This window comes from Biomphalaria glabrata, chromosome 18 (assembly GCF_947242115.1).
Source record: "Biomphalaria glabrata chromosome 18, xgBioGlab47.1, whole genome shotgun sequence".
NCBI classification, from domain to species: domain Eukaryota; kingdom Metazoa; phylum Mollusca; class Gastropoda; family Planorbidae; genus Biomphalaria; species Biomphalaria glabrata.
In genome coordinates, this window is record NC_074728.1 from 17,091,638 (window position 1) to 17,108,778 (window position 17,141).

The 17,141-nt window shown below is 37.5% G+C and overlaps 1 protein-coding gene across 1 annotated transcript in view; it reads left to right on the forward strand.

Annotated features, from left to right (window-relative positions):
• Positions 1-17,141, forward strand: part of LOC106064832 (uncharacterized) — a 99,507-nt gene that overhangs the window by 61,321 nt on the left and 21,045 nt on the right. The window contains exons 17-18 of the mRNA XM_056017635.1: positions 4,879-4,914; positions 12,345-12,386. Of these exons, the coding sequence (XP_055873610.1) occupies positions 4,879-4,914; positions 12,345-12,386 (78 nt within the window). The remainder of the gene's footprint in view (positions 1-4,878; positions 4,915-12,344; positions 12,387-17,141) is intronic.

Consider the following 17,141-nt stretch of genomic DNA (forward strand, 5'->3'; position numbering starts at 1 on the left):
CACTGACAGGGTAGTGATATAAGCTAATATCCGCTCCTCTGCGGAACCGCACGTGTAACAGAGATGCTAAGATTATTTGTCCACCTGACGTCCAACGCATTTTGCAGATTCCAAGGATGTCCAGCAATGTTTACCACATAAGTTCAGGGTTCTCAATTCCATGTTCCAATTAGGTCAGTTTGCATTGAAGGGCCTGCCATGTATTTGAGTTTACCCGCTCCCCTTCAGTGGGGTTTGAAGCTAAAAAATACCTCTGTAATATTAAAAGCAAATCAAATTATACACTCAAAATTCATTGAGTGTAGTCAAATAAAGTTTTGACTTTACCCCCCCCCTCCCTTCGGTGGTGTTTGAAACTTAAATATACATCTTCAATATAAAAAAAAGACAAATTACACAATCAAAATCTACGAGCGTAGTCAAATAGGTTTTCAGTTTAACCCTCCCCATCAGTGAGGTTTGAAGCTAAAAAAATACCTCTTCAATATAAAAAAAAGCAGATTACGCACTCAAAATGCTATGTGCATAGTAAATGGGCTTAAAGTTTAAACCCCCTTTCAGCGGGTTTTGAGTTTAAAATCCCTTTCCAGTGGGGTATGAATCTAAAAAATACATCTTTAATATAAAAAAAGCAAATTTGAAGCTAAAAATACCTTTTTAATATAAAAAAAAAGCAAATTACACACTCAAAATGCTATGAGCATAGCAAATTGGGCTTAAAGTTTAAACCGCTCCACGTGCAGCGTGAAAAAGGTCTGAAAACTATTATTTTTTTTTTATTTTTCGTTGCAATGACATCCTTACTCACGACGACCAGTAATAGTAGCCGGCACTCTTCCTATTTCTCTACCCTGCTAAATCGGAACACTACATTCTGAAGTAAAGGGGTGTTAGTTAATTAGGTTATGGAATTTGCCACTATAAATATATGTAGGCCACCTTAGCAGACGCATATCAGTTTTTGAATTGGTAACGATAATAATAAGCCATGTGTTTCATTAAAACAAATTATCACTAAACGTTGTTCATTGTTATCCATGGAGAAATACGTTAGCAAGAATGAAACTGCGAAAGCGTTAAAAATAAATAGCAAGGAACCAAACGAAGGTAGAAAGAAGATTACATCGGATATGTTTTCATATCTCCGGGACATGAAGATGCTTCATTGCCATTTTGTCTGATCTGAAATTCAGCTCTCTCGAAAGAGGCGCTTGTTCCAAGCCACCTTAGCAGACGCATATCAGTTTTTGAATTGGTAACGATAATAATAAGCCATGTGTTTCATTAAAACAAATTATCACTAAACGTTGTTCATTGTTATCCATGGAGAAATACGTTAGCAAGAATGAAACTGCGAAAGCGTTAAAAATAAATAGCAAGGAACCAAACGAAGGTAGAAAGAAGATTACATCGGATATGTTTTCATATCTCCGGGACCTGAAGATGCTTCATTGCCATTTTGTCTGATCTGAAATTCAGCTCTCTCGAAAGAGGCGCTTGTTCCAAGCAAAATGAAGAGACACTTTGATACAAAACATCCAACTGTAAAAGCGCAACCAAAGGAATACTTCGTAAAACATCAGGGCTCAACAAAGTAAACAAGCCAAAAAACTTACGAACTACCTAAAGCTGCCAGCTTTAGCAATAGTTGTTTAATCTATCCTAGGACCGATGCCACCCAAAAAGTTAAGAACAGAAATAAAGACTTATCGTTAAATTTGCAAGATAAAATCTGAGAACACTTGGACGTGACTGGCGATAAAGCGTCTCTGTTGTGGTCCCTTCAAATTGATGTATCCACTGACGTTAGCGGCAAAGCCCAGCTGCTAGCCTTTATTCGGTTCATAAAGGATGAAAAAACGTATCAACTAATTCTTATTTTGCAAAGACTTACAAACTACGATCAAAGGCGAAGATATTTTCAATGTGGTGAACGTAAATATTTTGCTCTTTAAACTACCGTGGAAAACTGTGTCAGCTTTTGCACCAATGGCTGTCCTTCCATGCAGAGAAAAAGAAAAGGATTCGTCACTCTTGTGACCCGTTAAATGATCACTGCATGATCCACAGAGTAGCTTTTGCCTTTAATTTTTTTTTTGCGAAAGATTTGATGTCTGTTCTGTATCAAGTGATTGAAATTGTTAACATCATCAAATCTTGACCGCTTGCATCCCGACTTTTCTCTCAGCTTTGTGAAGCAGAGGATTCACACTACAAATGCCTCCTGTATCACAGCAACATTCGTCGGCTCTCCAGGGGGAAAAGTGTCAAAGCGTGTCGTCCAACTCAAGGCTGAGCTGATTTCATTATTGGAGGTTGAAAAAAAAAGATTTTGGATTTTCTATTAATGACGAGATCTGGTTGGTTAAGGTGACATTTCTCTCTGATTTTTTGACAAATTAAGTTCACTGAATTTAAGTCTTCAAGGACCATCAGAAAACATTATCACTGCATCCTTAATACTGAAGTCATAAGGTAAACAATTGTTTTTGTGGCAAAGTAGAATCTGCAAAGGAGTCTTTAACTGCTTTCCTACTTACAATGGATGTGTTTCAAAAAAATCATCCCCAAACTTCTGGACACTTTGGCACACATGCAGTCAGCATTATAGCATTACTTTCCAACAGTTTGAGGTAATGAATATGGATGAGACAGCTATCCATTTGAAAAAAAAGAAAGCTATAAATCTGACAACTGAAGATGAAGAACAAGCAGCTCATTGATTTAAAAAACGATGCAGTTCTTGAGTCAAGTTTTGTCGAGAAAAGCCAGGATGTGTTTCATGTTTCAATCAAAAAGTTACATCCTTTAATCAGTTTAAAAGCAATCAAAATAATTCTTTCATTTACATGTAAGTGTATTTTTTTAGTTTGGATATTCAGCACTTACTGAAATCAACTCTAAAAAATAAGAGAGACTTCTTACAATAGATACTGAAATGCGAATATGTTTGTCGAGTTTAAAGCCTCGATTATATCACATTAGCTCTAAAAAACGGGCACATCCTTCACATTTCAATGTAATACTTAAAAGCAGGCACATCCTTCACACTGAATGTAATACTTAAAAACAGGCACATCATTCACATTGAATGTTATATTTAAAAACAAGTCTAATAATTTTTCATTTCATTATAAAGCAACTGTTGTTCTTTATGGTGTGCCGCGAAAAAAAAGTTTGAGAAACACTGCTCTAATTGTACCTGACAATAGTAGGAGAAAGTTAAGGCGGTTGGTCGTTGTAGCTACATAAAACCTTGTTAACCATGAACCACAGAAACAAATGACCTTTACATCATATGTCTTTAAGAGCGTTTTCACGGGTTTTTAATAAAAGTGTTTTTATGATCTGTTTTTGTATCTTTTCAATTAAATAAAATTGCCCACTGGTCGAAAAAAGTTTCACATCGATTGTTTATCTAATTAATCATTAAATGAAACATTATTACATGTTCAAAATTATTCTATCACCTAATTTAATTACATCGAACCAAACCCGAACTATATTCGTCATCGAACCGAACCAAACCCGAACATAAATATTATCGAACAAAAGCGAACCCGAACTTTAAAAGTTGATTTCCATCTCTTATACATACATACATACAAACAAACATACATAAATACATAGCTATATATATCATTAATTCAAAATCGGCCTCCGATAAGGTCTGCTCAGGCAGTTTAAAAGGCAGGTTTCAATATTTTCAGAAAGAATATCAGAAAGTATAAACAATAAACTATAAACTATCAACAACTACAAAAGATACTCAAAGAAGAGACGTGCTCGTGAAAAATTGTAAGCTATTCAAATTGTATTGTTCAACTATCAATTGAATATGACAAGCTGCGGAGCAATTTACCCCACAATGACCTGCTAACCACTGTCAAAAAACGTAAACAAAGCAAAAGGGCCTAATGGCTCGCATAGACATTTCTTCAGGGAACAGTAACAGGAAGAAGATGAAAAAGAAGACAGCGAAAGCGATGAAAAGACAACATCAAAGAACTGATGAGTCTGTTAGTGAATAAAATTCAATTAAATGCAAAGGACTTAAAGGAATGAAGAAAGACGGTTGAAAGAAGTAAACTTTGTTAAAATGTATGAAAAAATGTAAGACTGTTGTTATTGTAATAATTACGTAAGTATCTCACTGCTAAGCATAGTATGAAAAGAAAGAGTATTAGTTCAGAACAGAGTTAGGTTAGAGTTAGATGTAACTCAATATACGTCTTATATGGTGCGTCTCTAACTAACTAATAATATAAACTAAGTGCCTAACATAACATATTGTTAAGACGCACGTTGAAAACATAAGAAACCAGCGATTCCCTAGACGCTGCTATTACTTTGACTGTAAAATTATTGCCAAAGCACAATACAGTCGTAATGAGCTTATAAAACTGGTTAATAAGACACTTTAAAATACTCCAAATTTAATTTACATACAACGATTCACACAAAATATCCCCTATCTCTCTATCGAGTAAACCCAAAACTAATATTCCGTAACACACTGACACACTCCAGAAGTCATTTTACGCCCTCAAGCATAATCACTTCTCTTTGCACTTAAAAAAAATGTCGGATGTGGGAGACAGGTTAACAGTAATATAGAGATAATTATCTTTAGACTAAAAATATCAAGATTGTATTTAATACGCTTAATACCCATTTTGTCTATAGAAGTTAAATAATTTAAAGATATAGGTACCTGCTTTTCATTACTTTTTTGCGCTCGGGTGGAAACATTCATGAGGGAAAACTATAAGGCTAAAAGTAAAGGAAAAAAAGACACTTCGTATTTTTTTTTTTTTTTTGCAAAACTTCTGAAACCATCATTATATCATAGATTTATTTATATTTTTTCCTCAACAGTTTTAGAAAACCCGCATGTCAGCTTTAGTGAATATGGTAAGATTACAAAGATTGTTCTATTAAACCATACAAATATGTTCAATATATTACAAGTTGAATATGCTATAATCAAATTATATGAACTTAAATATTGTAATAACTTAAGTGAGGCAACTCAACGAGGACATAGACGTTTATTTACAATGAGACATGACAAACACAAAGGGCATCTGCCTTGAGTACAGCATCTCCATATTGGCTCTCTACTTGGGCGGAAATCGTTAGTCTCTTATGTCAACATCCGACTTGTCTGGTCACTGATAGTGCGCACCTTCTTTCTGCACTATCTTGAATGGCGGTGCGCATTGCAAAGTCATAACAATATAGAAAAGATTTTTTCTTCCTCAAAAAAATATAATAACCCTAGTGACTCTTTATCCTTGTATAATAAAACTTTACTTTATAAAGAATTAGCCAAATAAGTGGCGATCTTCGGGCTTAAGTTTTTGGGTATTACTTATCTAATGAATTGATTTGCATCTATTTCAATAATCGTGAATATTTCCTTCCCTTTTTTTTGTTGCCAAGAAAAATTAAGTATGAAATTAAGTTTACCTGTTTAGCCGATATATTCATATAAAATATAAAACACTGTAAAACGGGTAAACCCAATTTCCTAAATGTTTTGCCCTTTAATAGTATTATTTTTATTTTGTGTATTTTAGGGTCCCCTTTCGGTTTCGGAAGGGACATAACTACTAGCTCCACTATGATCGAAAAAAAAATTTTGTCAAGTTCTATCAAGATGCGTATTTCATCGTATCTTATAAAATAAAGACGTTCCTTCAAAAAAGATGATTACGTCCTAAGCGTCATGGATCTAGTCATGCATATTAAGCAATGACTTAAATTCTACCAAGTCACTGGCTGTCTCAGGCAACACATTTCATGCTCTAATAGCATTAGGGAAGAAAGAGCATTTCTACAAATTAGTCCTTGCATATGAAACGTGGAATGTACTTTATCTTTGTGCCTTTCTGAGTATTATATATATATATATATATATATATATATATATTTGTGCTTGAAGAATATAGTTCACTGTTTTATGTTTAATTGCTACTTTACTTTGAAGACTATTATCATCAAGGCTTTTTAAATTTAATGATTTTACTAAAGGTGTTCCTCTAGTCTAATTTAAATATTCGTTTGTTATGAATCTCACTGCTCATATTTGAGTCATTTTTCAGTTTTGTCTTGAGTTGAGGGGTCTCAAACAGAGGATACATATTCTATTATTGGCTTAACTAAGATTAAAGAAAATTTTAGGTTTATTTTCTTATTTGATTTATAGAATTTCTTCAATAAACCTTAAAGCTTTATTTGTTTCTTCAATAGTTTTATCAATATGGGGATTCTATGAGCGTTTTTTCATCTATGATAAAATTGAGGTATTTTTTAGTCCGTGTATAGAATAAGTGGAATTTATTGTTTTATATATATATATATATATATATATATATATATATATATATATATATATAGAGAGAGAGAGAGAGAGAGAGAGAGAGAGATTATGCTACCTATTTATATTTGAACCCATTTTTATATTATGCCATAGTACATTCTAATCTCATATTACATCATTAGTAATTATAAAATAAAAGATTTTTGTACCAGTTCGTTCTTTGTTTAGTATTTTTGGCCATCCAATAAAATAACATTTCGTATCATTTACGGAGGAAGTTTATGAACCAAAATAAAAGTAAGCTATGGACAAAACCAGTTTTCTCATTTAATTCATAAAGTTATAATTTATTTGTCAAGAGTACAAACATAAACTTATATTATATTATATCTAGAATGGATATGGAGATATTTAAACACTACTAAAAATGTCGTGAATTTTTTTTTTAAAGTTGGAACAAAGCGTTGTTTTTTAAAATAGTCACAAGAAGTAAACTTTTTGTTCAACACTTACCTATGTAACATATAATTTAATTTTTACATCTAGCAATTAAACATCGAAAATAAGAATACCTGTAAATCATAACGACTAGAATACCAATAACATGGCTTTATTCGACAAAATTAAACTACAGTAAACAGTGAATGAAACCAGCACGTCTAGAATACCACTGATGCAGTCTATACACACACACACACACACTGGACATGAAACACACACAATGGCCATGACCTTCAGACACGCTGGACGCACGCAGAAAATCAACTCAGTTACACTACAATCACCCCGCCTAAAAGTTATAGGAACATAAACATGTAAATAATAGTGAAGGACAGCGATATAAGAGGCCTTAGTATCCCTACAGAATACTTACAGAGTTACTCTATTGAAAAGCATTGTATAACTATAAACAAACACGTTATACACTATAAATTATCAGTCCCTAAGTTTCATATTATGCATACAAATGTTAAGACCAGTTGTCTTGAATAATAATGTAATAATTAATACAATACAAAAGTCTAACTAGAAAAGCTATACACTATAAAATGATCAGTTCAAAGTGTGTCATATTAAGCCTACAGATACTGAGTTAGAACTTGTGATATGGAAAAATAATTAAATAAATGTTAGACCTTATAATTAGGTCTGCTTGTTCTTGGTCTTAGGTTATATCTACCAGGACCAATACTGCCGTCGCTTGGAGTTGGTGACATCGGCGGCTCTCTAACTGGAGACTCAGCCCCTGTATTTACTTCTTCTTGATGTCCATTTTCCCCTTGTTGTACATGTGTGTTAGGAGCAGCCATTGGTTCTAAAGTCACTTGGTCAGTAGGCACCTGCATCCGTGTTATAGGGTTTGTCTCCGGCTCAAAGTCTTCATGTTCCATATTTTGATACACCTCTGATTGTTCCTCTCTTGGAGCTGGGGCCAAATATCGCAATGACACAGTTTCTTCTCTTCCATCAGGAAGTCTTACAATGACATACTGTGGATTGCGTGTAATTAAGTCCACAGCGATTGTACCATCGTCATATTTTGATGCACGGCTCCCTTTTTAACAACACTTTTCCCGGTTGAGCTAACCATTTCGGGAGTGATTTGCCGAAGGTGGACCTGCGATAGAACTTGAATATTCTCTCGTGAGGTGTCTCGTTTGTAGCGGTACAGAGCAGAGAACGAAGAGAGTGCAGGGCTTGGTTTAACGCCTGCTCCCATTTGGAAACCGGGAGTCCTTGAGTTTTTAAGGCCAGAGTTATAGCTTTCCATAATGACCCGTTTAGCCTTTCTACTTGAGAGTTCCCTCTAGGATTATAAGGGGTCGTCCTGCTTGTGGCCACCCCTCTCTCGTGTAAAAATTCCTGCACCTCTCTTGACATGAATGAGGTACCTCTATCAGAGTGTACATAGTCAGGCATTCCGAATAGTCCAAATAAATTCTCTAGACATCTGATTACTGTTGAAGCTGACATATCAGAACAGTCGTATGCAAACGGGAATCTTGAAAATTCGTCAACTATGGTTAGCAGGTATGTGTTCCGAGATGTAGAAGGGAGCGGTCCTTTGAAGTCCATACTTAGTCTCTGGAAAGGCTGCATCGCCTTAATTAGAGTTCCATTAGAATTACTGAAATATCTGGGTTTCACTTCGGCACAGATTCTGCACTGGTTGACAACCAGGCTAACATCTTCACAAGAGAATGGTAAGTTTTTCGCTCGCACTAAATGCCATAGTCTTGTTACTCCCGGATGACACAGAGAGTCATGGAGCAGTTTCAATTCATTTCGACTCATAGCTGACACACACCCGTTTCTAGAAAACGTAACAGCCGCTACATTGTGTTTGCCTGGTCTATACAAGACATCGTAGTGGAAACAGCTCAGTTCCAGTCTCCACCTTTGAATTTTCTCATTCTTTATTTTCCCTTTGCTCTGTTTGTCATACATGAAGGCCACAGAGCGTTGATCCGTGACAAGGGTAAAGCGATTTCCTACTAAGTAGTGGTGCCATTTCCTTAAAGATTCTACAATGGCATAAGCTTCTTTTTCTATAGCTAAGTGCCGCCTTTCACTTTTAGAGAGTGTTCTTGAAAAGAACGCCACGGGGCGGCCATCCTGGTTGAGGGTGGCAGCTATTGCAACATCCGAAGCGTCTGTTTCAACCGTCAGAGGTCGAGTATAGTCGATGGTGAAGATGGCAGCTTTCTCCAGCTTTTGCTTTAATTCGTTAAGGGCTGTCTTTACTGTTTCTGAAAGAGGGAACGACGTGTTATTTGCCAAAACATTTATTTTGTTAGAAAAATTTGGGATCCACTGTGAGTAGTACGCCAACATGCCATGATCCGTTTTTGTGAGCGCATATCATGAGGGGGAGGAAGGTTTCTTAAAGCCTGGAATCTTTCAGGGTCTGGCTTGAGAAGGCCTTTAGAAATTTCGTATCCCAATAGGCAAACTTTGTCAGTGGCTATCGTACTTTTGTCTTCATTAAATGTGATCCCATACTTTCTAGAAGCATCTAGAAATCTTTGCATATTCTCATCGTGCGACTCTTGATCAAGACCACATACCGTTACATTGTCCACGTATGCAAAGATGTCCTGCAACTTTTCATTCTCAATAATTTCATTTATTGTTCTCTGAAAGCATGCAACTCCGTTGGTAACAGCGAAAGGGATGCGACAGAACTGGTAGAGTTTGCCACATGCCTCAAATGCAGTAAACGGCCTTTCCTCAGTCTTGATTGGTATTTGATGGTAGGCATTTTTGAGGTCTAGAGTACTAAAAACGGAATAGTTGGATATCCGTTCTACCAGTTCATTGACTCGGGGCATTGGGTATGCATCCAGTAAGGTGAAGCGATTTATTGTTTGACTGTAATCAATGACCATCCTTCTTTTATGTCTCTCGTTTGTTGTCACAAGCACCTGTGCTCTCCAGGGAGACTTTGAAGGTTCAATGATTTTGTACGAGAGGATTTTTCTAACTTCGGACTCAATAAATTTGTTATCACCTATTGAGTGCTTTCGGGACTTAGTAGCTACCGGTCTGCAGTCAGAAGTTAGATTACTGAATAGGCTCGGTGTTTCGACTCGTGCTGCTTTAAGACCACAGATGTGTAGAGGATTGCGTTTTCCTCCGTACGGTATGGTCAATTCCTTATGAAGACTTATAAAGTCTACACCAAGGATTACATCCGAGCACAATCCAGCAAGTAGAGAAAGTTTGACCTTTTTGTAGTGTTCTCCCTTGTACTAGACATCGGCAAATGTATGTCCTAATGTCTTTTCAGAAAGATGTGTAGTGGCCATGAATATTCTGTTAGTAAACGGACGTACTGGCCATTTATTTCTCTTGACGATGGCTTCTGATATGTAACTTTCACAGCTGCCAGTGTCTATGAGAGCTTGCAACAGCAACCCGTTGACGTTCACTTGGGCCGTAGACTGTGTAAGCCCAGAGAAATGCGTTGATGACAAGGTACATGGAGTTATCACACTGGTCAGTGATATTTTGCTGTCAGCTTTGTTGGCTGTTGTTTTACTTGACTTACAAACAGTTTGGAAGTGTCCCTTTTTACCGCACTGATGACATAATGCATTTCGAGCAGGGCATTCAGTCCTAGAGTGTCTCCTCCTACCACAAAAGTAGCATAGCGACCTAATGGCATTTAATTCCTGGTCTTCGTTAGAAAAGTATGTTTCTAGATGAGAGCTAGTTGGTGTTTTCATTGCTCCACAAGAGTATTCGTTCGTTGAATTGTAAGCCTGAGCATGCGTTGTGGCTGTTTCTAACACTCTAGCTTCGTCAAAAGCGCTTTTTTGAGTAAAAGATGTCTTTTCCAGTAACCGCTGTCTAATAGTGTTGGACGCCAGACCAGTTATGAAGGCGTCTCTAATACCTTAATATAAGTAGTCTTGAGTGTGTCTATGGCCATCGAATAGGACGATACATCACTGATGAGCATGTAAACCGTAGCAGATATGTGATTTTTCAACAACTTTAGTTTAAAGTCTTCGTTAATATCATTGATGGACGAAAGAAAATTCTGAAATGTATGATACAAGTGAGTCCATTTTTCTGAGGCCAGAGGAGCATTAGGATCAATGTCCAACTCTTTCGGTCTGAGTAATTGTAAATTAAGGAATCCAACACTAATCCAGATACATAATTTTGTCGAATAAATTGTATTGAAATAATAACGACTAGAATACCAATAACATGGATTTATTCGACAAAATTAGACTACAGTAAACAGTGAGTGAAACCAGCACGTCTAGCATACCACTGATGCAGTCTATACACACACACACACACACACACTGGACATGAAACACACACAATGGCCATGACCTTGAGACACGCTGGACGCACGCAGAAAATCAACTCAGTTACACTACAATACCCTACACTCATTATTAAGCAATTTTTAGATACATAATCTAGAAAGATCTTGGTAATTATTATTTGGTTAGTACAGTTTTTACAAAACCTTGACCGCAGAACCCTATTGTTTCACGATGCCTGAAATGGTGTTTCATAATCTAATGGAATATTCAACTATCACACCACGATGTTAATTATTTTCTGAAAAAAACATTTGCTAAGTGTTCCGTTAAGGAAAAGTTTGCGAAACACTAAGCTAGTATATATTTTTAAACAAATTGTAAATATTATGTATGTAAGTATTTTTCTAAGCTATTTATAGATATAAAAATCGTTTAACCATACTTGATAAATATTTCATAGATTATAGCCGAGAAAGTAGTATATTTTAATGTTCGTTCAAACTCTATAAACGTAACAGATTTAGTTCAAACTAGCCATCTTGCGATTATGTTTATGAACTTTACCATTAAGAAACATGTCTGGTCTTATCTTCTTATCTTATATAATACAGACGTTACTTCAAAAAAGAAGATGATTACGTCCTACGCGTCATACATTTAGTCATGCATATTAACCAATGACTTAAATTCTGCCAAGTCACTGGTTTTTCTGGTTAGCTCAGGCAACCCATTCCATGCTTGAATAGCACTAGGAAATAAGGAGTATTTGTACAAATTTGTCCTAGCATATAGGACGAGGAATGTGCCTTTATCTTTGTGTCTTTCTGAGTAATTTATTAAATTTTGTTTTTGTATTTGAAGATTATGGTTCAGTGTTTTATGTATAATTACTACTTTACTTTTGAGCCTTCTGTCCTGAAGGCTTTCTAAATTTAGTGATTTTACTAAAGGTGTTACTCTAGTCAAATGTGAATATTCGTTTGTTATGAATCTCACTGCTACAATTTTAAACAAAAAGGACCGAAATATAAAATGCTTGCACTTATTACTATTATTACGTATTACTTTTTAATTTTTAATTTTAAAATCAATTGTGTTTTAAACCATTTAAAACTATGTGTTTACTTAAAATTTTGTTTTGTTTTTTTAACGTGGAAAACCAACATTAGGCCTATATCATTAGAATATAATTTATATTTACTCTACAGAATTAAAACCACTGACACCGCCAGCTTCACCAAAACTACCGAAACCACCAAGCACGCATTTATACGGTAAGTATATCAGTATTGTATTGTTATTTCCCATAGTAGATGTAGTCATATCTATTGTTTTTTTAGGACTTTTTTTGCACTCAAACCAGTTTTTCATTCTTTATTTGTTATAATTGCCAAAGCATAAGGGAAACTAACATCCTTTCAAGTAGGTGATTCTAGCTGTTTGCTACGGTGTTCTCATCTAATAATAATAATAATAAAAATTATAAAGCGCCGTTAAAAAAACAAAATGTAGGCTCATGGCACTGTGATAACATTACAAGCATAAACACAAGAGCTAAAAAAGCGTTGAGTCCAATAAGCGCAGGCTGCGCCGGGCTCTTTAAGGGACATATGGAGTGATCAGTTTACTAAGTTACAAGGGCATTTCTTTATTAAAGATACTCTGATGACAAAGTGTGGCCATCTCGTAGTCGATTCTCACTTTCACAGAAGTCAATGGAGCGTGCGAAAGAGAGTAGTAGAATAGTCCCGTTTTGTTTTTCTTAGGACTATTCGTGCGGCTTTGTTCTGAATTCGTTGATTTTGTCATCGGGTATACCTGTGGGAAAACATAGCCAAAGACTGGAGTGCATAGAGACAGACTGTGCGTGCTGGGACAACCCTTGCTGAGAACAAAAGAATTGAAGCGGCTTTAATCAAGAGGGATAAAAAGAAAGCTGCCCTGTCTGCTAGCCCTAAATCAGAGGCATACACATGTACGAATTGTGACAAAGTCTGCCGTTCTAGAATTGGCTTGATTAGCCACTCCAGATTCTGCCCCGTCTCAAGATTATGCCAAATCCAGTGACTCATTTGGGCGCATCTATTGCCTTTCGAGACAAAAGGATCCATATATACCTGCTCTCAAGGCGAGAGAGTATGAATGCCACAGCTAGCTTTTTGTTGACTCTGTTGTTAAATATGGTCGGATCAGGTCTTATCTGCTCAGCTGCAGATAAATACCCAGAGCTGACTTTTGTGTTTGGTCAAAAGGGTTCCCGGCCATCTACAATAGTCCACATAGTTCGATGGTGGCATGAAAATAGAGATTGGAGTTTGTGTTACCAACCCTCCACAGCGTTGTTCACAGTTCCAACATCGGATCGTGCATTTATATTTAGGCGCAAAATTATTTCCAAGCAATTAATTTTAAGGCTATGTGAGCATAAATATAGGCCCACCAGTTTTGATATCTGAAGTAAATATCAATAAACAAAATACATACTTACATACACATGTAGAAATGAAATATCTATAGAAAGAAAGTCATATAACACAATTTGTAACTTCAATTTTAAAAAGGAATTTAAGCAAAACTTATACAGGCGAAATGATATCCCGATGATTAGTGAAGTCCGCCTTTATTAGAAAAAAATAATACCTTATTTCAAGGCTAAAAATGACGAAAGAGCGATTAAAAAATAAAATAAATAAAATAAAGTAAAACATGGTTTTACTTCCACCACACCTTGGCCTTTGATGATACGTTATCAGCGGCACGGTCATAAATATTGTAATCGCACTTCTATCTATCAAAAGATTCCCACTACTTCCACCACACCTTGGCCTTTGATGATAAGTTATCAGCGGTATGTTCATAATTATTCTAATCGCACTTCTATCTATCAAAAGATTCCCACTACTAATGGGGTTTCCCTTTATTCCAGTGACCTTGGTATTTTTATTCTTGGGTTGGATGGAGAAGAGGACAACCCCCTTTTGGTGGAGATCTTTCTCTCTATAGAGGGGAGATCCCTCCGGTTAGAGCGGAGGCTATTTCCTCCTTCCTCACCTTGGGCATCCTCTCCGCTTTGATTTCTTTCCTTGGGGAGTTGGTCAACCTCTAATTCAGTAGAGGTTGGGTTGTCTGGGTGGGTTATTTGAGGAGAGCCTGTGTCAGACTTGATGTCTCCGTATTCTCCCGAGTGTTCGTTTCGACATGCTGCTCAGTCTCCATGCTCTCATCAGCGAGCACAGAGAACATGTTCTTTAGCATAACTGGGCTTTTTTGTCTCCTCAGAAGTGTGTTCTTTGGTGGTGTTTTCTTCTGAGTTGGAGGAGGAGAAGAGGATGGCGGGGTCAATGTGTCCGTCTGTGTGGCTATGGATCTTCCTGTCATAGCCACAGCCTGTGCGTAGGTGTTTGTCAAGCCGAATTGGCCCTTGGGTAGGACCAATACAGCCGATTTTGCCTGGCTGAAGGTACATCCATTTCTTGAATTGTACTCCTGCACGGCAACCTCCTGTTTCAACACAAGGCAGTCCTCATTGGGCAGTCAAACAGAATATAAGGCATCGTGAATCGAAATTTGGCCTTAGGCGTGAGAAAATGTGCAAACAGGACATGGCCTGTCCTGCACTATGCTATAATAGCTTGCTCAGGCCTGGACAGGCTCCACCACGGGAAAGTGCGGTCAAAGCGCCTCATGCGCTCCCAGACTCCAAGAGTATTTTGGGACTTGTCCCAGCACTCAAACCACTTTTCTATTTCTGTTGTTTTTTTTTAACAGTTAGAGCATGATAAAAACTTACAGCCTGTCCAGTGATACATACATATATTAAACATAAATGAATAGCAGCAATAGTGACCAAGTTTTTAAAAGAGAAAGTAGTGAATTAAATGCAACGAAATAAATAGACTGCACCGACCAAGGCTCAAACCAGTGACACTAGTAACGACGACACCGCCTAGCAATAACGCACTAAGCGAACTTAACCTCTGGACCATCGGAGTGTCCAAAAAACATTTTTCTGGTCCAGAGTCATTACGCCCTTATGCAAATTACCACCCGAGTGGTCCATGGTCACATGCCCTAGCTAGCCCCTCCCTCCACCTCGCAGAGACACGCTGAGGTTAAGTTCGCTTAGTTGAATGTTTTGTCGGTTTGTGAAGAGGCCAGATTTTTAGATTGTCTAGTTGAATGATGCACAAAAGACTGCATCTGGATAAGTTTTCTGCATCTTCAACCATCTACTAGTCTTCTAGCTGAGAGGTATTCATCAAACCTTTTATACCGCTCAAAGCAGGTCAGTACTGACCTTTCCCTCCTAAGGTTTAGTAGACCTATACTAGCCATTATTTCAGCCGCATTTACTGGACTTGTCCTAAAGTTTCCACAGACAAATCTTAGTGTTTGGGACTGTATTTTATCAAGTTGTTCAAGAGCAGTCCTAGAGCCATAAATTTGCACAGGTAGGCTCGTCTATCTGTGATCGGACTGCTCCTAAATACAGTGATCGGAGCATGACTGCTCGGGCTCCCCACTTCGTAAATGCCAGCTTCCGCACAATGCAAAGTTTCCCTGAGGCCTGTCTTGCAACATCCTGGATGTGCTCACAAAAAATTTGCAATCTTAAGTTACAACAAGGTACTTGGGTAGCTTTTCCCTGCTGAGAGCCACTCCGTTGAGGGAGAGCCGGAAAGGTTGCCCGAGAATGTCAGTCCCGAGCGTGAACAGAGAATAGACCGTCTAGGAGGTGTTTATTTCTAGCCTCCATTTTTGTGTGTATGAGCAGAGCGTATGGAGATCTTCTTGCAACACTTTTTGTATATATGCTGCGCTCCTTCCAGATTTCCAAAGGACAATATCATCAGCATATAGCATCTTTTGGCATTTTAGCTGAGCCGGTAGGTCATTTAAGAAGGCCGTGAAAAGGGCGCATGACAGGACGAAGCCCTGGGGGAGGCCGTGCTCGAGGGTCATTTCCCCTGAGACTTCTCCGTATATCCTTGTTTTTATTGTAAGCTCTTGTAGGAAGTCTCTAATCCAGTAACATATCCGTTCCCGCACCCACAAGGCTATTATCTTATTAAGCAAACCAGGCCGCCATACTTTATTATATGCCTCTTTTAATTCAATTGAGAATGCAAATGTGCTTTCGGTTCTTTTGCAATCCATCTGCTACGCTCTGCACAATGATGTTGACTTGGTCTATAGCGGACATCCCAGTCGTGAAACCAGCCTGTTCTGGAGATATAAGACGGGCACTCTCAAGGTACCAAACCACACGCTTATTTACAATTTTTTTCAGCCATCTTTCCCACCCATGATGTGAGTGAGATGGGCCTGTAACACTCAACAGTGGAAGCATCTTTTCCCTTTTTTTATAATAGCATTAATGGTGGCACGTTTCAAGGCCCTGGGCAGATGACCATCTGCCCAGGTTATATTAACAAATGCCAAGAGCACGACCCTCTGCATTCAACGTCCAAGAATCGCAAGCATATAAAATGTGGCCATGACCAGAGAGCACATCAGTCTAAATTGATGAAGAGGGCTAAGCCCTTGTCTTTCCAAATTATTTTAATTTTTGAAAGAGCTGCTGTGGACTGCGCTTTTCGGGCCAATAGTTCGGGTTTTGTTCCCTCATCTGAGACACTATCTCCGAGGTATTTGAAGCTGTTAACACTAGTCAGCTTTTCACCTCCAATGCTAATGCCTCTTTTAAAACCCTATTCGCTATTGATCATAATTTCTTTTTTTTTTTTTGCATTTATTTGCATGCCATACGCTGCGGAATTTCTTTCAATGCGCATCAGCAGGTCAGCTAGTTCTTCTGTCCATGCTAGGCCATCAATGTCATCTACAAAGCGCAAGTTAGTAATTCTTCTTCCTCCAATGCTAACAGTTCCTTCATAGCCCTCGAGTGCATCTTCCATTATCCTTTCAAGAAAGATATGAAGAGTGTTGGTGAAAGTAGGCAGCCTTGTCTTACTCCAACTATGGTTTTGAACCAGTCCCCAATATTGTTGTTGTAGTGCAACGCACTG